At 55.0% G+C, this 21153-nt stretch overlaps 1 protein-coding gene across 1 annotated transcript; it reads left to right on the top strand.

Moving 5' to 3' along the window:
* Positions 1-5769: 5769 nt before the first annotated feature.
* PERM1 (PPARGC1 and ESRR induced regulator, muscle 1) lies at positions 5770-12038 on the top strand (the record flags this gene model as incomplete). The annotated part of the gene is made up of 3 exons (XM_082009308.1): positions 5770-8108; positions 10056-10172; positions 11959-12038. The coding sequence occupies exons 1-3, from the start codon at positions 5990-5992 to the stop codon at positions 12036-12038; spliced, it is 2316 nt and encodes a 771-aa protein (XP_081865434.1). The 5' UTR covers positions 5770-5989.
* Between the last annotated feature and the right edge of the window lie 9115 nt (positions 12039-21153).

Genomic DNA, 21153 nt, shown 5'->3' with positions numbered 1-21153 from the left:
GAGAGATGCAATCTCACCTGCTCCCATGCTGAGCTCAGGCAGCCTTCACTCCTTTCAGTGCTACCTCCCCAGCAGCGGAGGAAGCGGAGGTGGAATGTGCGGGGGCAAGGGCAGCAGGAGCAGCGGGGGGAGCTCACACAGCGGGGCCTTTGGTTCTGTCCTTGAGCCCCCGGCAGCCTCCCGGGAAGGCTCAGAAGCTGCCGGTGGGACTGTGAAGGAGAGACCGGGCCGTTGGGAGGGGTGGCAGGTCCTGCTGCAGGTGGGGTAGATGTAAAGGGTGGCTTAGCAACGCCCTGGGCTGCCTGCACCCCTCTGTTTTGCATGTGAAGAAGAGCCCTGAAGGAGGGTCTGAGCCAGCACTTGAGTGTGGTGCCAGGCTTGTGGGGTGAGGGAGGCAGCTGCTTTGGCACTGGGACGGAGATGCCAATGTTTTTTTGTTGCTGTGCGAGTGCTTGGAGTGTCCCTGGCCCCAGGCCGTGCTGTGACCCCAGGATCGGGAGGCTACTGGTATTGCTGCCTTGCATCGCAGCAGCACCTCTGAGCCCCTGCTCGGGGCCAAGCACCTCACATGTGCAACCATGTGCAAGGGCAGAAGAGGCCTCAGCCCAAAGTGCTTAGGACAGGTGGGTGACTGCGGAGATAGAGCTGCCTGCTGGCTCGGAGATTTGGACACCCACACGTGGCAGCTGGTGACATACCTGCGTGGATCACTGAACGTCTAACGTTGCAGCACGAAGCAGGACAGCCTTGCTGCAGAGACTCCCAACATGCAGAAGGCAGAGTTACCAAAGACCCTGCTCTTCCTGCCGTATGGAACGTGGCTTTTTCCTTTCCCCTAGAGGCACCATGCCAGCTGGATGGGATGCTCAGGAGATGTTAGCTTCCCCTACACCCCTCCCTTACAGCCTGCAATCCTGACTGCTCTAATACCATTACAGTCCTAATGTGCCTGGACTTCTAAGCCCCTTTTTAGGATTAGCACAGACCTGTGCGTCAGGAGGAGTTTAAAATTTAGGCGAACTGCTAACTTTCTGGCTGTAAGTGACATCTAGTGGAAATGGCAGGAAAAATGAGTTCCACAGGTAAAATGCTGATCCTGTTGGATTCAGTGCTGAAACTCTGATTCCTGCGAGCTGGAACTTCAGCCCAGCAGGCTCTTTTCAGAACTTGTAAAAAAAATAGAATATCTCTATCTCTCTGGGAATGACTTGCAGGGAGCTTGGCATGCTTGGTTTGTCTCACATCAGTGAGCAACGCGAAAAAGCGAGATGGCTGTGACATGACAGCGGTCACCTGGCCTTACCTGGTCCCGAGCCAGAAACTACAGCCGCAACAAACCATGCACCGGTCAGGTATTACTGTGCTATACTTCAGATTAAAACAATGCACTGGGGTAACTTTGCACTGCTAAGCTTCACGGCAGTTTAGCTCTTGGCTGTCCTCCGACAGCTAGCAACTGCTCCTGTGGCTCATCTGGTGCAGCTCGTCCTGCTGGGTTCTCTGGCTGTGCACCACGCCGGGGCAGGGGACGGTGCCCCACAGCCCCTTGGCTCTTCTGGCTGGCAGCACCCGGAGAGGGGCAAAGCTGGGGAGTTGCAGAACCTACCCCTTAGGGACCGTGGGTCCAGGATGATGGATGTTGGTCCCATCTGTGTCCCGTGCCTCTGAGGCGGCTGTGTGCCCTGTTTGCCCTGCCCTCTCTGTCTTGGCATTGGAGGTGGCTGCCTGCTGCCGCCCCTGCCCCGGCAGGAAGGGTCCAGCCAGCAGAGTAGATGTGGCCTGAGGCTATTCTTGTGTAGAGCAAAGCCAAAGCTTGCAGGGAAACCTGAAACCCAGCGAGACTTGGATTAGCAACCCGAAACTCAGGCCAGGATACAAGCCTTTTGGAAGAGCTTGGCAGAGTTTCAGGCAAGTGCGGGCTGAGTTTCAAGTTAGCTAAGGCTGACCTTTGAGTGAGCCCGCTGCTGGCTGCTCGGGAAGCATGGGCCTGAATTTTAAGAGAGCCTGGGGAGTGAGTTTCAGGCAAAAAAAACCCAAACCAAAACAGTTTAGGCGAAAACAATGCAGACCTCTTATGGTTTGGGGGTGATAATTCCTAGCTACTAACCTGCCCCCAAACCAGCAAAACCAGACTGGTGGTTACAGCTTCACCGCCTCTGAGTTTCAATGCAGACTTAACCCCTTCCTCAGCATGAAGTAACTGTTGCTTGCAGACTTTCTCAGGGGTAGATCTAAATTCCCCGTTTGCTCTCTCCCTGTCACGAGGGAGGTCTCATGGCTGTTAGTGGTGCGAGGTTGAAGCTGTACCCGAGCAGCTCAGCATTCCCTGCTCCTGGATACGAAGGACTGAGCTATCTATATGGCAGTCTGTACCTCGCAGGAATTTATGGAAGGGGAGAAATGAACCAAGTTGGGGGAGATCTCAGGATGGAAAGGCTGGTGCTGTATGAGCAGAAGACCAGAGTCCGGGATCAGTCAGAGATGGGCAGACGAGGCCAGTATATCAGTGACCGAGGTTGAAGGATGATGACAAGCCAAAGCGGAAGAAAGCATGAGAAAATGGGCATAAATAGAGCTGTCTGTCCCAGGCAGTGGGAAGCAGCAAGGGCCAACGTAGTCTTGCTTCTGCAGCTGTGGACATATTTCTCTTCCCATTATGTTTTTTTTTTTTTTTTTTCCATTGCTTTTCCTGCAAACTCATCACTCTCATCGTCCCCTAACACGCAGCATGTGATGGGTCTAGATCAGGGCAGGGAGGACGTGTTTGTAATCAGACCCACATTTCTCTGCATTGTCTGCATTGTCTCGGCAGTGAATTCAGCCAAAACCCCAATACTTGTGATATTTTAGTGCTGATTTTAGAAGCTCTGTGAAGGTAGAAATTTCCCAAATGGAGTTTCTTGGATAGGAAATTGCTTATCTTAGAGTATTATTCCATATCGCTCTAATAGCTCCCTTCCCCACTGCCAGTCTCTTGAAGTCCCTTTACACTGGGGTGACGAATGTGGAGCCTGAGGCCACAGAAGGGGTCTTATGCCAAAGGAAGTGCCCCTCCATGGCACTCCTGGTTTTCTTGCGTAGCTCCCTTTTCCATGCCCTTGATTCTGGCTCTTTCTCCCATGCTGTGTCCTATGTCATCAGGCAGAGAGGGGCCTCATCTGCTGCTTTATTTCAGACCCTTCTCTAATTACACGTTGACATAGTTATTTATATAATGTCCTTAATACCAAAGCATCAATACTGGAGGTGCTGGGAGGTGGTGGGGAGGCCTGTGTCTGCCTTCCCATGGCTTGGCAGGTGGTGTCCACCGGTCACGTTGGTCCGGAGGTGCTGGAGCAGTCCTGCAGCATCCCAGCATCTGCCATCAGCTCCTCTGGAGGTGGCTCTGGAGAGCGGGAGCCAGGTATCCCAGAGAGGCACAGGGTCACACACCACACGCCAGAAGGTAACTGGAGACAGTCTGTCCAGGCTGCAACTGCTGGATGTCCTTCACAGACGACATAATGCCCTTCTGCAGCCTGCGTGGATCGGGGCAGAGTGCATTGCCCTTGAAGTCCACGCTGCGCTTTTATGGTCCCCCCAGAGGAAGGCAGGGAAGTGCTAGCAGATGCGTAATTTCCCCAAGGACGCTGTGTGGGCTTTACCCTGGACAGCTAAATAAATACTTGGATGTCTCCTGCCCTGAGACTTGTTTGTGTCTCTGAGGCTGGGGTGGAACGTGTGGTGGGGTGTGTGCAGTTCCTGTTGGGTTTGGTGTGTGGCTGCTCCAGCGCTGGTTTTAAATGTGACACTGATAACGCAAGGCCGCCAGCCCGCCACTGGCTTCCAGTTCCGTCTCGCTGCCTGTGTCTCTTTTATGTTCTCTGCTGTGGTTTGCAAGGCAGAGTTTAAAGGTTTCTCTGACTAACCCTGGCTGCCGGACTCAAAGGGAAGGAAGTTGACTGCAGCCAAGAAAAGGAAGCCAGTTGGTTTCCCTTCTGTGTCTGCAAGCATGTGTGAGGGGGAGAGGGAGAAGGGCGTAGCCAGATCAGAAATGAGATAGGATGGGAAAAGAGCAGACCTCTTTCCTTCCATATTTTCTCGGTTCAACAAGCTCCCTGCGTGCGTCAGCCAGGAGCACGGAGAAAGGAAGTGTGTCCTGGTCAATATTTACCCAGCGGCGTGGGGCAGCGCGCTTCAGCTCCAGCTGCCGGTGGGCTGCGCGCTTCTGGCTCGCTTGCTGCCAGTGCAGTGCGTGAAGGCAGCCACGACGGGGAGCTTCCTTCCCGCAGGATGGACGGTGCTGGCAGGGCAGGGCAAGGGGCCCGGCTGCCCCCCGGCCTGCGAGGCAGGAGCTGGGTGCTGGCCCCCAGCTCCCTGGAGCATGCGGTGTGGCACCCGAGCCCTGCCAAGGACCCCCGAGGTGGCCGCAGAGCATGTGGGTCCCTCTCGGCTCCCGCAGCACCTACACGGCTGGCCATCTCCAGTTTGGGGTCTACAGCAGCCTGGGGGCTCAAGGGGTGGTCGGAGCCTCGGGGCAGCGCTGGCCACCCTCAGGGCAGCAGGGGCTGGAGCTGGGCTTGGTCTCACGGACGCTGTGCTGCAGGCAGCTACTTCAGGGCATCTATTTCTGGCGGCCAGGACAGAGGAGGGCATGCAGTGGGAGGCAGCCTCTGGGACTCGCAGGAGCTGAGGGCTATTTCTGGCTCTGGTTGCTGACCCGCCAGGCCACCCTCGGCCGGTCGCTTCCCCCGTAACTCCCTTGTGCCGGGCTCACCCCGAGGCTCCGACCCAAGGCTGCCTCTGCCACCTGCACCAGGGGCTGCTGGGCGGCATGGGATGGCTGCCATGCACCATGCAAGGTTTGTCACAAGACCGTGACGCTGGCCGTGATCTTTTGATGTAGACCTGCGGTAGGCTGGCAGTAAGTGCCCTAGGAGTGCTATCAATAGGCAAACGATGCCCCTGAGGCATGTTTTAGGCACCCTAGAAATGGGTAACCTACAGACTGAGACAAAGGGTGGGTATGTTGAAAGAACAGCAGTCACTGCCATCCAGATGTCACGCTCCGGCTTGTGCTAAAGGCTGTGAGCTCTGTGGCCTGGGCCTGGACCCCTTCTCTGCTGGCTATCCCGTGGAGCAACCCCAGGCAGAAGCGAGCAGCGGGCATCAGGAGTGGTCCCAGGGACCCCAGAGGCTGTGGGACGGAAATGCGCCGGCTGGCACCCTCGCATCTTCGCCACCAGCTTCTATATATGGGCCTGCCCTCTCTGAACCCATCACACTCGGATCTCAAGTGACACTCTGGGGAGGGAGGGGGGGTGTCTATTTTTAGCCCCTGAATGGATCTGTGCTGGAGCCGAGCTCTCTGCCCCCGTCAAGGGTACAGCATCATGCTGTGCCGGGAGGGTTTTTCTGCGTGGCGCTTTGAATGGCTCCATCACCGGCTTAGATTGTGGTACAGGTACGATGCAGCTTTGTGATCTCTCTGCTTCTCCTATCGCTGGACCCCCCCTGCTAGTTTTGGGGTCTCTTGCATCTCCCTCCCCAGAGCCACGGGTATGGAAGGGGCTGCCATGGCTTGCTGAAACATCTTTCTTTGGACTGTGCTTCAGGCGATCTTCATGCACGATGCTGTGGCAGCAGGAATGCTTGAGAGCGTGAATCCCCCACTTTTTAAAATGGGCTGTAGGCAAAGGCGGCAGGAAAGGGGTATGTGAGGTGCGATGCTGCTGTGCTGCTGTGGAGAGAATCCCAGACCCTCTGTGCTGCTGTGCCCAGGGAGCAGAGGCAGAAGGGACCTGAGGAGGGTAGTGGTGGTCTCTCACTGCTGGATGGCTCATGGTCCAGCACAGCAATACCTGTCCTGCTGAGTCTGCTAGGAGCTGCCCTTGCCTCCCGCTGATTTCAGCTGGAAACAAGTGAGGATGAGTGAATGCGGATGGCAGGGAAGCAGGGCAGGAGCCTGGTGGGAAGGGTTTAGGGGCATACACCTCAGCTATGTCTGCTGATGCTGGTGCCCCCTCCTCATGCCCTGATCTCTCTGGTCCTGTCCCCTTGCTTTGCTGCTGCAGGCATGGATAACTTCGAGTACAGCATCCAGCTGAACGACAGGGACTGGGCTGAGTTCTTCCTGGCGTCGGAGGAATGCAACCTAGCGCCGGCCACCCTGGCCACGGCCGAGGAGCAGTGTCTCAGTGACATTGAACAAGGGGACGGCGTGCCGGGGAGAGACTGCCGCGCCAGCACAAACGGGCAGATCGCAGCGTGGGTGGGCAGCAGGCCAGGGCCTGGCACAGGCAGCTCTGCCCCACGTGGGGTGCCTGGAGACGCCTCCCTGCTCTGGCCTGCCGGCGGGCACCTCTCCCTGCCGGAGCTTCTCTCGGGCAGCGAGGACGAAGCGGACCTGGGCTCGGTCGGCAGGTTTCTGTGTGAGAGCGACAAGCCCGGCTGCCCTTCGTCCACTCCAATGCCCAGCACACAGGGGAGGCAGTCCTCCTGTCCCCCCGCAGCCGCCCTTGCCAGCCCGGCTGGCAGCACAGCCGCGAGCAGCCCGGGGCAGGACACAGCATGTGAAACAGCAACACTGCAGCCGGCATCAGCATCGGAGAAAGGAGCAGCCAGCAGCAGTCAGGCCATGGAGCCTCCCAGCCACCCGGCTGGAACAAGCACCCCTGAACAGGGAGGAGACACAGGAGGGGAACAGCCCCATGGCAGCCGGGTGACAGCACAGCTGGGGGCTCCGATGCAGGGCAGTTCGCCGCCGCTGGCTGCCTCCCCAGAGGGTTCGGCAAGGAGAAGTCCTAGCAGCGCTTCCCGCTCAGAACTCAGGCTACGGGGACCCCCGCGTGACCACCCCTCGAGCCCAGCCCTGGAGACTGTGCCCAGAGAACCCAGCTGCCCGGCGCAAGAGGAGGCGAGTGGGGAGAGAGTGGGTGCCGAGCCGAGCTCCCCAGCTGGCTCCCCGGACGTTGTGAGGCCCAAGGTGCCAGGACAGCTGAGAAAGAGCCGCAAGCAACGTGGAGCCGGTGCCGCCGAGGCAGCCCAGGGGGACAGGGAGCCTGCAGGGGCTGCGGCACAGGGGACTGTGGTACCCGTGAAGGCACCTTTAAGTTCACCACTGTCCTCACGAAAGAGCAAAGGGAAGGAGAAGGCAAGCAAGCCAGCTCCTGTGAAGCTGGCCAGCGAGGAGGCAGCGGAGAGCAAACGGCTGGTGCCCAGCCCTGGCACAGACGAGGGAGATCCATCCGAGAGCGCTCCGCCAAAGCAGAAGGCGAAGGAGCCGGGGGCACAGCCTTTGGGGAAGGCAAAGGCCACCAAGCATGCAAAGCCAGGGCAGGCTGGTGGCTTGGGCGTACGTGACAATGTGCCGGTGATCCCTGCCAGCGGAACCGCAGCTCCTCCAGGAGAGGCATGCCAGCAGGTGCCGGGGAAGCCTCTCCATCCCAAGAGCGTGGCAGCTTTGGGAGGGGAAGCTGCTGAGGGAGCTCATGGGGAGCCTGCTGCTGAGAGCCCTGGGGAGCTGGGCCCTCCTCGCTTTGAAACTGGGGCTTCTGCAACAGCAGACACCCTGGACGTGACTTGGCCTGAGATGTATGAGTATTTGTTCTGTGACTCCCAGGGAGAAGAAGAAGGAATGGGTAACTCACTGGAAGGGGAGAAAACACCCTTGGAAAGGGAAATATCCTTGCCTGAACTGTATGAATATTTTTTCAATGAACCAGAAGGAAACAGGAAAAAAGTCAAGGGTAAAGACAGGAAGCGAAAGAAGTTCAGCAGCTTGGACCACGCTCAGCTGCAAAAGGAGGATCCCAGCTCGGCTCCAGACAAAGACTCCCTGGTTATCTCGGTCCCTGAGGTGTATGAACACTTCTTTCCAGACAGGCCTGAGAACAGGGCGGGCTGGAGAGGGATTTTCTCAATCACTCCAGCCTCCGAGGTGAAGAAAGCTGTGGGGGCCTTGAAGTTCCTCCTGCAAAGGCCAATGCGCCTCATCAGAGGCCAAGCCCCAGCCCCCCAGCCCCTCGCGCGGAGAGGATCTGCAGAGAAGCTGCCCCTTGTCCCCCTGGCTCCGCTGGGAAGAGGCCAGGCACGGCCAGAAGGTTTGGACATGGCCCTTGCACTGACAGGTAAAGCACTGCTCCCCCCTGCCCACCACCCGAAGCCCCTCTCGCCGCTGCGCGTGAAGACGTGCCTCCGCCTTGTTCGGTGCCCCTGCTCCCGCCGCCCCGGGGAGGCCTGGCAGCCAGCTCTGGCCCTGCTGCAGCCAGCTCCGCTCCAGCCGCAGCGCCATTAAGGAGCGTGTTGGTGGGCTCCGCGAGGCGTGGCTGGTCTGAAACCACACTCCCGGCACGTTAGCCTTGCCGCGGAGCAGCCCTGGGCTTTAGCAGGGGTAGCGTGGCTGAAGCCACCGCCAAGACACGCTGTTCGCCTCGGCGCTCTCTTGCGAGGCTCACGCTGTCCCCGTGCCAGGCGAGGGCTGCTGGCCAGGCCTGTAGGCTGGGTCCCAGTGCTGCAAGAGGCGCGGGTAGGGAACCTGGGTATGTTCCGTGCGTAGCTCGCTTTGCTCTCCGCAAACTCCAGTCCTGGGGCAGAGCTGGTCGTGACAGCGGGGATGTGACAGGCGGAAACTCAGTCTGGCCTCAAGTCCCTGTCCCAGCTGATCCAGTTGTCCCACTGAATGGATATAACTTACTGTGGATCTAATCTATTCTTTTGCGCTCTGGCCAAGGAACACTTACTGAAGCGGGTAGCTGCATTAAACGTGGCTGGTGTTACCGCAAGGTCTGGTAGAGATAGGAATCCCCCACCCCAGCGCCACGCAACTGCCTGCAGAACCACGTACCTGTATTTCGGATGAGGGAATGGAAGGCAGAGCAGCAAAATCCTTCTGTACCAAAGAACTCACGTCCCTGAGATAAGGCAATGGCTGCTGAGCTGGTGTCCTGTTAAGGCTGGGCTGCTGATCGATCTAATATTGGTGGAGGAAAGGGTGTGCGCAGAGTGGAACATGTCCAAGGCTTCCAGCTGAAATTGGTGAGGGGGACTTTAAAACCTATGCTAATTTGAAAAACACCCTTCAGAGACCTCAGAGGTTACCTGAACATTGACTGTTACTGGAGGCAGGTAAGAGAAACAGGAATAAAGGGAGAACAAATCTGATCCACTAGGACAGCCAAAAAATTTATCTTAAAGCTTATATGATGCTTACAGCCACAGTGCCTCATAGTTAATATTAAAACCAAACAATGAATGAGTCATCCCAGAGTGTGCCTCAAAATAGAGCTTCCAGTCTGTTTGCACAGAGAAAAACCCCTTTGCCATGGTCGTAGCTAATTAATAAGCCAGCTTTAATTAAAAGCCTGATCAAATAAAAATAGGAGCAAAAATAACCTACTCTTGCAACGCATCTTCAAGTTGTGCCAGACTGGAACTACAGCAGAGGAGGAAATGCAGAGCACGCAGGGCCGTCTCCCTCCCCAGACCTAGCAGGCGGCAGGAGTGAGGTGGGATCCGTGGGGAGATGCTGAGCGCTGGTGCTTCTCGGGGGCGTATGTGTTGTCCCAGAGCTGTGTGCATCTCGCGCCATTGTCTCGCAGGAGGGGGACCGTGCCCAGAAGGACCTGCCTGCAGCCCCAGTGCATCGGCAGCCAGCCCAGGAATCGCGCTCTCCTAAATCTGCTCCCCAGACCTGCTTCCAGCCACCGCACAGGGGTGTGCTGGGAAGATATGCAGGGAGGTGGTGAGGCGGTCAGAGGTCCTGGAGGAGACCTGTCCGCTGGCTGTGCCTCTCAGGCCCATGGGTAGCGTTAACAAATACTTGCCTCGGGCTCTTAACAAAGTGTAAAAACTGAGAGGGGTGAAAAATGTGCCCCTTTCCTTAGGAAACATACTGAGTCCTAAATAGACATGTTTGACTTGACCAATGGTGAAAAAAGGTCTTCCGAGAGGGAAAACGTGTGACAAAGATGTATTTCTCTGGGATTGCAGTGGACTCACTGCCCCAGAGGGACTGGAGCCTGCTGTGGCAGAGGAGGTGTTATAAAACCCCAAGCCTCGTGCTGTTTTTCTCGCAGGGAGGCCTGAGGCTCCGCTGGCGCTGACCCACAAAGACATGTGCCTCGTCTTCTGTGCCTTTGCATCCTGGGCAGTGAAGACCTCCGACCTGCAGGCTCCAGACGCCTGGAAGACCAGTATGTACAGTGCCCAGCCTGGCGGGAGAGGGGTGGGAAGGACCTCGTGGAAGATATGGCGGGGAAAAAGACAGGGTTGATAACACTCCTAATGCTGCCTGTGGGAAAATAGTCATTTTCCTGCTTTTCCAAAGTGTCCTGTTACTTTCTAATACCTTCTCTCACCTATAGAAATGGCAGTCCTGATTCCTGCTCGCTTATGTTGTCCTTTCCCCACACAAAGTGGCTGCTGACTCAAACTGAGCCCTAGGACAAGTTTGTATTCCTAGCTTTGGCCCTGCTCCATCCAGCCTCTGACAGGGACCAGTACCAGTGTGTCAGGGGAAGAGAGGCTGCTTTAGGATCCGTGCTGGCTAGAAGCTGAATCAGGACCTCGAGCATGCAGGTTTATACTCCTTCATCTCAGCTGGAACAAATGCACGTATTTTTCTAACGTGCGGTGAAGGTATAATCTTTTTTCTAAATACAGCTTAGCTGAAGTATTATCTGGGTGCACTGAGTCCTGCAAGTAAACGGAGCTCTGTCAGTTCCTCTCCTCTCCAACGGCGGGGAGCGAGGGAGCTGGGGCAGCGTGAATTAGCTGAGCTGTGGCCAAGGGCTGCGGGTCGCCGCATGAGCAGGGCAGGGGCCGGCAAGAGCAGCAGCCCTGCCCCGGCCGCAGCGGCTGAGCGCGGGTTCCAACCCTTGGGCACCGGAGACCCCCGCCATGGGGCGAGACACCGGGGCCAGGGCTTCGGGCTGCTTGTCCGGGGGAGGAATGTTCCCCACTAAGGTCACACAGGAAGCTGACACCCTGGGCTGAGAATAGCTCATTAGCTAAAGTTGCTCAGTGCGATCATCACAAGGAGCTTTTGGCCTGCTCCTCGTTGCCTTCTTAGTATGAGGTGGTAGAGGTGGCCTCAGAGAGGGTGCGAGAAGCAGGATATGGGCCTTGTGCCCTCAGGATTGCATAACCCGGCGTGCGGTAAGCACCCCGGCGAGGAGGGCGGGCAAGAGGCGGTTTGCCATCTGGGACTCGCAGTTCCCTTTTGGCATTTGAGGTTCTAAGCAGTTGAATTTCCCTGTCTGTGTCCCAGGCTCTAACACGTAAATAAAAATCAATTCTGATTTTAAACTGGGAAGTCCAAATTCATGGCTTGGGCTCCCAGTTTTGCTTGGGCACAGGTAAGGAGTCTTTGACCTCTTTTATAAGCCAAGCTAAAACCATTAGCTGAAAGTACAGAAAAGAGCTTGATTCTGTGTATAATCTCCATTAGTTATTTTTTGTATCTCTGCATTTTCTGATTCTGGGGTTTGGGTATTTTCTGCTTTTGTCTGGGATCAGAGTATCCACAGATAACCCACAAAATGGTATTTTTCTTGGCATCTTCCTGGTCCAAACAGAAGTAGAAAATGAAGGAACTGTCCTGAAGCTGTGATGAGATTTCCTACTGTGGCCTTCTCATCCAGGATTCGAGCCATTAGACCTCCACATGAACCACCCATCTCTACCACACACATGAAGTCTATGTTGTGTTGCCCTTAAAAACAGCCGTTTCTTGTGAAATGATGGTGTGATCTGTGTGCCCAAACTATAGGAGTAGTTGTGGTTGGCCAGGCTGTGGGCAGCTCAGGACTGAATGGGATCAAGCACAGTGTGGTGGGGATGAAAAACAAAGGCAGGAGAGGACTGAGAAAGGGAGGGGAGTGACCCACATAGCTTGTGATCTTCGAGTTTGGAGAAAGATCTTCAGGTTTGGAAGAAGCACCCAGACTCACTCTGGAAATGTGTTGGGCTTTTTTCCAGTGTTCCTGGCAAGTTTTGGCACGCTTTCTGCCATCCGCTACTTCAGAAGGCAGGTCAGAGAAGGACACCCCCGGACCTAGTCTCAGTGCACACCGGAGGTGCTTCCCGAGGACGGGCGAGGATGGCGGAGGCAGAGACCAGGGACTTCGTTCTTGGGCAGTGTGAGAAGCCTGGATCCCAGCACCAAGACTTCTCCGGACCCATCCCTACATGGGACAGGATGTCACAGGAAGCAGGATCCTTCCGGTGACAGTCATTTACACTACGGTAGGCGGTTTGTACCTGTACTGGACAGAAGAGGAGCCCGGCATGGGCTGGCTCTGTTCTTTCTTTGTACACTTCTTCAATACCTGTGCTATCTCCTAGGAGCAGGCGCAATGTCTGCTCCAGGGCGCCGCTTGTCTGTCCTCCCTGCTGAAGTCACCTGGTGGCAAAGGAAGGAACTGAGGTGGTGGAGGGAGGAGAGGGCACAAGAAACCGGGAAAGTGCTTCGTTCCTATGAAAGAGCTGGGTTATCTGTGAAGGAAGAGAGGAAAGGGCTTTGGGGAAGAGCTGCCCCTGTCCAAACATGGTGCTTTGCTAAGCATGTGCTGGCTGCACGCAGCTAGCTGGGCAGCAGCTACAGGGGGATGGAGGGTCTGTGCTCTTGGCAAGGCCCAGGTCTCCCGTGACCGGTTTGGCTCACTGCAGGAGGACTCATCCTCCTGGATTTCACTCCAAGAAGTCATGGCTCGGTCTAACGGTTCAGGAGGCTGAGATAGAGTTTCTGTTGCATGTGGCCGCCTCAGTCCTGCTGAGCCAGAGCCACAGATGCGGTGTCTGTCCCAGTGGGTGAGGAGCACCCGCTGCAAGGACACATCTCACTCCAGTAAGCAGAGGATGGGCAGGCATCACGCAGCCAGAGCCAGGGGAAGGGGCGGCGGGCAGGAGGCTGCGCAGGACGGACGTGGGCTGCAGGGGCAGCAGGGAAAGGAGCTGAGCTCAGGGAAGCCTCAGGAAAGAGCCCTGACAAGGACAGGAGCATGTTGGAGAGAAGGAAAAGGCACGTGTATGTGTTTGGCTCTGATGATCACCAGATGAAGGGTCTAGGTATATGACTTGGTCCCTCCGCTGCCTATCATCCTAGAGGTACAAAGCTGGCTGGGAGCAGATGTTGAGGGAGGAGGTGCCATGGCTGAGGGTGTAACCTTGTGGGGCTGGAGAGGACTGGAGGGGACTCAGAATGGAAGGTGGGGTGAGAAATGAAAAGGAAGTGGTTCAGTTTCTCCCCTGTCTCTAGTGCCTTCCTGATCACTCAAGGGCATTATTCATGAGGGTTTTTCTTCACTCCCAAGTCTGATAACAGCACGAATGTGAGGTTTGTTAAGCACTTAGGGACCAGATTCACAAAGGTACTGGGGGAAATCTGCCCAGAATACCTGTGCGGATCTGCCTATGAGCTTTAAAGGAACACTGGTAATGTTTGTCTTATGGAACCAGAGGTTTAGCTCTTTGCTTGTAATGCAGAGTGCCATGCAATTTTAATGCGTGTAGGGTTGTACTGAAGACCATGTATTACTGCTGATAAAAGAGCACAGATACGTAGCAGTAAATAGCAAGACAGAGATGTACAGGCTCTATATGGACTATAGTAGCTGTATATCCGGTAAGCGGAGTTTTGTGGAGGAGGAAAACAGATAAAATATGCTGGAAGCTTCTAATAAAGATCTATCTCATTTAATACTTTTGTGTACATTCCTGTGTCTACATTGTTTGTGTGTGGAACTGTTGAATGAGTACTGAGTTGTAAAGAATGAGAAATCAATCCATTATGTGTCTGTGGATACGTAAACGTAGGTGTTGATGTGCTGGCTGAGGAGCCCTGGAGGACAGTATGCAGGGAGATGGGCTGCTTCTGCTCTTCTTTGGCTCGCTCCCCATGCCTACCCCTCTGAGACGCATCTTGGCTGTTGCATGTCGCTAACAGCCTGATCCAGAGAGCTCTGCCCTCTCTCCTGTCTCAAAAATACTCAGGAGTGGAGCAGAGAGCCAGCCCTCCAGCCAGCTTCTCCCAGGGCCCCCTGAACAGGTCAGTGAGCACAAGGCAATGCACAGCCGCAGCTCCCAGGTCTGGTGCATCAATCCTCATCTGCCCAGTCCCCGGGGACGCAGCCAGGCTCTGCAGTCTGAGCTGCATCCAGGAGCGCCTGGCACTGCAGCCTCAGGCCCCAAAAGGTTTGCCCAGCAGACCTCGCTCCCTCCAGCGAGCGGGAGCACGGCAGGCGCCGGGGAGGCCGAAGCGTTCGCATATGCTCAGTTTTACTGTTTATCCAGCCGTAAGCCGTTAAGCGCTCTCTGCGTTCTCAGTGGCAGGTGGAAATACAGCAGCCTTGGTGTGGCGGGTGGGTAATGGGGGAACAGCTGGAGGAATCGGGCAATTCCGTTACGCAGGGCTTTCCTGGGAGACTGTCACACGGAGCTGGGCAAAGCAGAGAAAGGTAAGGGGAGGGCAGCGGATGGGTTTGCTGAAAGGAAGGGGTCTCTGGGACTGCCAGCTCCTGTCTGAGGGGACTCTGGCTAGTTCCTCATGCAGACTGAAGTCCCCAGGGTAAAGGGCATAGCTAAATCCTGAGCGGTCACTGCTGACTTCTTGCTTGGTTTGAATTTTTCAGATTTTGTGTTTTCTAGCCTTGTCACACAAATCTGGAGGAAATAATGTTTTCCCTTCACTTCACAGTTGCAGGAACTTCCCAGCCATATACACTACTCCCAGGTGCAGTGGTGGCAGCTAATAAATGATTGTACTAAAAGTCACTGAATTTAATACCGGGCAAAAGGTTTGGGAAAGCTGTTCTGGTTTGTCTCAGTGCCTCAGTGATTGCAAAGCTGGTGTGAAAATCTCACTAGAACTGGGAGGGTTTCTGGCCAGAAACCATAACACTGAAGACAATTTTGATGACATTAGCCCTTCCAGGGAGGTTTGAATGGGGCAGGGCTCTGTGCTGGGATGTGGGGAATCAGCTTGTACCGTGCCAGCTGGATCTTTTCTAAGCAATGCCCTTCCTTTTGGGACCTCATCTTCCCTGGCTAAGCGGTTTTGTTCTCAGCCACTCCCCACAAGCCAAAAGCCTTTGCTGCAATGGGGTGCTGCCAGTTCAAGCTCACTGCCTGGGCACCTTGTGAAGAATGAGCAAGCTCAGTCAGTCGAGGCTGGGCTGGAGAACTTCATGGTGAATGTATAGCTGCTAAATCGCTGCAGTGAAGAGACTTGTGCGTCTTCCACCACCATTGCTTGAAGGCTCTGTGCATGGTTTTTGCAGGAAGTCAAACTCTTCTGCTGCTTGCGGACAGTCAGGCTGCAGTCAGAGGCTACCGTCAGTTTTCCTGAACTGCGCAGGGCAGGCGTGGCACTGACGGGAGGCTGCAGGAAAGCTGTTTTGGGTGCAAGTGGTACTATCAGCCACGAGTCAGAAAGGAATCAGACCTAGGTGTTGCAAGAAGCAGGAACGGTAGGTAACGCTCTGCACGCCCGGTGCCCCAGTCCGTGGGTGAGCCATGCACAGCCAAAGCGCTGTGCTCAGGGTGGGAAGAGTAGCCTCCTGGCCACCCCCGGCCTGCTTGAGCTGGGAAAGGCACGGTGGCACCGAGCGCCTGTTTTCCCCCCCTGAGGGATGCGGGATACCTCTCACTCTCTCGTGCCTCTATCCTAGTGTTCAAAAACTCGTGCTAAGCTTCTTCCCAGGAGAGTTCAGCGCTCACGTTATGCTGTAGGTAACATGAGGTGCCCATCACCTCCACCAGCAAGTGCCCTTCGCCTGCCTGGGGTAGTCGGTGTCTGATCCTTTAGAGCTTGGGCTTGCAGACACAGATCTGATTTGGCATCTCCCCCTGCTAAAAGCTACAGAAGGTGCCAGATGGTCCATCAGGTTACAGACACATTTCGCACTCCTTTTGTTCCCTGCTGGAACAGGTGGGTGAGATAGATAAATATTTCAGAAGGTAGATGTCTTCAGCCCACTGCAGAAGAGAAAGGAAATATTGAAAGATCTTGGTATCAGGAGGTCAGCTCTGGGAGTGTCTACTGTGCTCAGTCAAGCAGCAGTGTCTCCAGTGTCCTTCAAGGAAGCCAGCCTGGACTTGCCTGCAATTCTAATGCTTGGTTTATTCTCCGACCTTTTAAGCTCTCTCCTCGCCCTCCATGGCGAGGTCATCTTGCCTGTATCTCACCCCAGAGGGAGGAGCCTGGAACTCGCCATCTTTTGCAGTGGCAGCAGCCACCACAACAGAAACGACCTTTTCGGTGCATCCTTGCTGCCGCGAGACTGTTTTTGCTTCACCAAAGAGAGCGTCAGTGCCGGAGGTGGGAGCCGTGCCATCCCACCCCACTTCCTTGCCTTGCACGTAGCTCCCACATCTGACACCTCGCCTTGCCAGGCAGATGAAAAAGTCAGGCAGGTGCACCCTCAGGAGCTGCCTCCATATTTCATCGGGCCTCGATACGCCATGTGCCACCCGGCCGCGCCGCTCCCAGCCGGGACGAGGGCCGTCTCTCTCCCCCCTCTCCTGCAGCAGCCAGTTCTGCTGGAGCGGCTCCTTTGCTCTTATGTTTGCCTCACCTCCCTGTAACAAAACCAGCCCAAAGCTTCCTGTGGACGTCCCTGCTAGGCCGTTTCTGAGCCATGACTGTCTTCTCCCCGCACCTCAGAGAGCCTTCTGCGGGCTCGTGGCGCTGCGCCAGACGCGGGCACGCCGGCCGGGGAGCAGAGGGAGCAGGGACGCCTCATCCAGGCTGACGCGCGCGGCCGTCGCCTCAGCCCGCCGGCTGCGCGCGCGTGACATATTTTGGTGGATTCCCCCACCCACAGGGCAGTGAGGGAGTTGCTCGTCGCAGACTGGAGCAAATCCTGCACATCTTCAGTTCCTCGGGGGGCCGAGGGCTCTGCAAGGGCGGCGGCTGGGTTTTCCAAGCGGGAGCAGGGAGCAGGTTTGCCCAGTGGGTCCTTCCCCGACCTCAGCTGCGGTTTCAGGCTCGCAGGCAGCCGACGGGAAGAGACACGCTCATGCAAAGCGCTCCCCGAGGAATTCCCAAACCTCAAGCGTCTTTGTAAATACAGTCAAAAGACTGGCGGGCCGCGCGCAGCGAAGACGCAGGAGCGGGCCTGGTGGGCCCCGTGGCTTCAGTCACCGGCGCTTTTTCTCCAAACTCCTGGCGCCAAAGCAGCGGGTCACAGGCTCCGCTTTCTTTTCTAAAAACACCTCTCTCTGCTGTTTATTCTTTGAGCAAAAGCAGTTTGAAATTGTGGCTTGAAAATCAGAAGGCAGAGAGAAATACAGCAGCCCGTGGTGTTTCGATACCTGCGCCCGTTTTCCAGCTATGGTTTTAGAAAGGGGGGACCCGGTTCAGGACTTTCAGCACTTGGAGGGAGTGGGGGGGTGGAGAGATCGTTTGTCAGAGAGTGAATTGTTGGCAGCTAGTGTCATCTCATGCCTTTCCTCTGCCTCTGTGAGGAAAGATGCAGCTATCCTGTGACCACGCTGAGCAGCGGGATGTGTGCAGGCTTGCTGGAAGCTCCAGAGCGCTGGGCCTGCAGTTTGCGGGCGACTCGGTTCAGACCGTATTTCTGCTGCAGCCAGGCTGTGAAGGACGAATAAGGTTTTTCAGGAAATCAGAGGTATGTATGTTGTGTGTTTACAGGTACTACAGTTTCCATTTTAATGCAACCTGCACTGAGACACCTAGTGCCACTTTAAGTAAACCTTCTGTTTTTAAATCCTGAATCTACTGAGAAATGTGTTGGAGTGAAAGCAAGAGAGTGGGGGTTTTCATGGTCACAAGGCAGGCTTGCAACCACAGCCCTCTTCCCACCTGAGATGGAGCCATCCGGGTCAGCATCTGGGTAGGAAACCATCAGGGGAAAACCAACAGCCAGCACAACGGGGAAACCAGGCTGTGCTGAGGAGCTTGGGTCTGGGTCTTGACCAAGCTGATGCTTATGGGGGCTGGTTTGGAAATACTGTAGGGCTTGTACACCCACATAAATTGCTCTGCATTAACTATACTAGCCTAACAACGCTGCACAACCTTCCAAGTAGGGACAGATGGAGGGAGAGCAGGAAGAAGTGCTTCTTCTATGGGAGCTAAACCCAGCTGGGCAAGAGTGTAAGGCTCCTTTCGCTGCTCATATGGCAGGGGCTGTGCAACCATCAGCGGCAGCTTGTTATTACAGCCCTTAATTGCTACAGGGCAGCAGCAAAGACGCAGCAGGACCGTAGCGGTCAACCAGACAGCAGCATTCAGGGATGGGATACTCAGGTCCTGTGTACGCCCGCAGCCCCGCTCGCTCTCGCTGCAAGTCCCCGTTTGCTAAGGGCACGCTCACATTTCATCCCGAAACGCTATGTCCTGTGCGGGGTAGCAGTAGCTACACTCTGCCCCAGAAGTAACGCAGGATCAAGGCAATAACTCAGGCATAGACGCATGAACACAGAGATGGAGTTCAGGACCCGAAATAAGAACCAAACAGACCACGGCAGCTGCGCACAAAGGCGTGCTGGAAGCGTGAGAAATGAGCAGCCGGCATGTTGAAAGGGCAGCATGTGAAAGAGTGACAAATTTAGCCCAGATGTAGCCGGGCAGGAAAGCTGCTACTCTGGGAGCAGGCCTAAAATTGCTTTAGAAGCTGTGTCATGTCTCTGCAGCATTTTGAAACCAGCCTCTGGCACCTTGGTAGCGGTGGCCCCATGCACACGTGTGTAGCTGTCACCCGTCAACGCGATCGCACATCACAGCATGGGAGCTGCTCACCAGGCGACAGACACACCAGGCTTCTGCAGCCGACACATCTGCCTCTTGCCCGGTGATTCAGTTTCCCGAGCACCTCTGGCTGCGGCACAAACACCCGCCACCTTTCACAGCGTTCGTGCCTTCCAGCACCCACTGCTGTGGTCTGCCGTCTCGCACAGAGCAGTGTGCTCGGGAGGGCAAGCCCTGTGCCTGCCCTGCTGCTCCCAGCCCTGAGAGATGACTGAACCTTAAACGAAGGGCCACATCCAGTTCCTCGCTGGTGTCCTCTGCAGAATAACTCTGCAGAGGCAGCCGGGACACCTGGTTCTCTGCCCAGAGAGATGCAGGGACAGAAGTGGCCTGCAGGCATCTGGATGCAGTCCTCAGCCCACTCACCAGGATGATATTTCCTTGCCAAGCAAGCCCATGCTGTGGCCAGCTCGCCTTCCCAGCTGGCTTTGTTAGAAAGCGGCTGCCACAGAGTGAGGTCAGGCTGACAAAATGGCAAAGGCAGAGCCAAACCCTGCACTATCCGGCAGCTCGTGGAGCACTCAGCTCCATATCTGACCCGAGCGCTTGGGCTGGCCAGTGCGTCCCACTCGGTTCACCCAGGTTTCCCCCGGGCTGGAGAGCAGACAGCACAGACCATCCCGAGTCACAGCATGGCACGGGTGTTCCCAGCCGCACGAGTACACGGAGCCTTTTAGAGTCACTGACTGGAGCCACCGGAGCATCTTTCCAAGACCCCCAGAACGCAGGGCTGAAGCAAAGTCTGATTAGCTTTGGCATTAAAACTCTAGCCAGGTCTTGTTGCCTGACAAACGCAGGGGAGACTTTGCTCTAGGATTAGGTGTTGATGAGTGCCTGACCTAAACTAGAGACAGTCAGCACTCTGGAAATCCTCCTAGACCCAAGGCCAGAAAGTCCTCAAGGGAGGAAGGGCTTTGGAAAGGACAGCAGCGACGGACAAAAATTCCATTAAATTCCATCCATTAAACCAGATGATGGCAAAGAAAGAGAGAAGAAAAGCATTCCAGAAGAACGTGTATTGCAATTGTCCAGTCTCACAGAAATCCACCAGGGAACTTTTGCAGCAATAGGGAGGGGCTTTTGCCTTTCGGTACATTGCAGATATCACTATTGAAACCCAATTCTAAAGGTGATGGCGACCACCTTCAAAGTCAATGTGTTCATAGGAGCTCATGAGCATGGCTGCCTCCCAGCATACTATGTGCTTCTGGTGTTCCCTAGTGCAATTTTGTTCTGAATAAATAGATCCTTTTGGGGTTACTAGACACAAATCTTCCCAAAATGAAAGCAAACCCAAAACAAAACAATAACAGCTAGAAGACCCAAACCAACACACACACAATGGGCAGACAACTGCCCATTCTACAGTACTGAACGTCATCCACAGCTAGAAAATTAAATAGATCTTCAACTCTCCCACATTTACACGTTAAATACATATAATCCACTCAAACCTTGCATGTAAACTTTGTTGGATACCTTCTAAAAAACAACCAAGTACAATGTAATACATAGATATTCAAGTACAAAGAGCTCCTGGATTGTTTTGTTTGCACCAGTGAAAGAACAAAAACAGAGGTTTTGTTACTATGTTTGGTTTGCAGCCTCTTTAGGGAACAAAGGTTAAGAATTTAGAGCCTCAGGTAAAAAGATTTGGATTTGCTGCTGACCTTATATGTGCTAAAGGATCTGGCCTAAGAGGCTGGAAAACGATAGCACTGAGACTCTGTCCCTTGTTGTTTGTGTCCTGGTCTTGCTGCTGCTCTGGAGAGGGGGAAGAGAGAGGTTGCAGCCCACACCAGCATTGCTGTGATCACTGGACTATTATGGCTGTACTGGAGTTTGGCTCATAGCAAATTTTCTTCCTTCCCTCCCTGCCTAGATATTCATAGGCAGCATTTAGTGCGAGTCCAGTAATGTGCAGAGGGGTGGGAGGAAAGGATGTAGTCCCGTAAGAGGAATCTAGGGCATCCTTTCCAGGGAAGACCTTGGTAAACACAAGCCACTTGACATATTTGCTGGCAGCACATTCCGTGATTCCATCTGCCAAGGTGTCAGGCTCATAATATTGCAGGTCATCACCATGGTTTGGAGCCAGCACTGTCAGGCAAGAATTTTTTGCATAAACTGGAAAGAACATCCCATTCTGCCCAGATCTGGATTTTTTCCTCCATCTTTGTCAGGTAACTCTGATCTTGCAGGAAGACAATCCTGTGAGCACAGCAATTGCTACCAACCTTGTATACCATGATGGGGTATGTCTCATGCATCTTTGCAGACTTCAGTGCTCAAGGGGGGAAGGTTTGCCTTATTTGCTGTTCTCAGGGGTCAGTGGATCCTCAAAGTGACCAGCCTGAGGGCTCTGGTAAAAAGGAAAATGATCAAACTAACCCTGCCAACAA

This window comes from Phaethon aethereus (genome assembly GCF_964289735.1).
Source record: "Phaethon aethereus genome assembly, chromosome: 21".
Classification (NCBI taxonomy): Eukaryota; Metazoa; Chordata; class Aves; order Phaethontiformes; family Phaethontidae; genus Phaethon; species Phaethon aethereus.
Note: the sequence above shows the minus strand (reverse complement) of the source record. Positions and strands in the feature narration are given on the sequence as shown.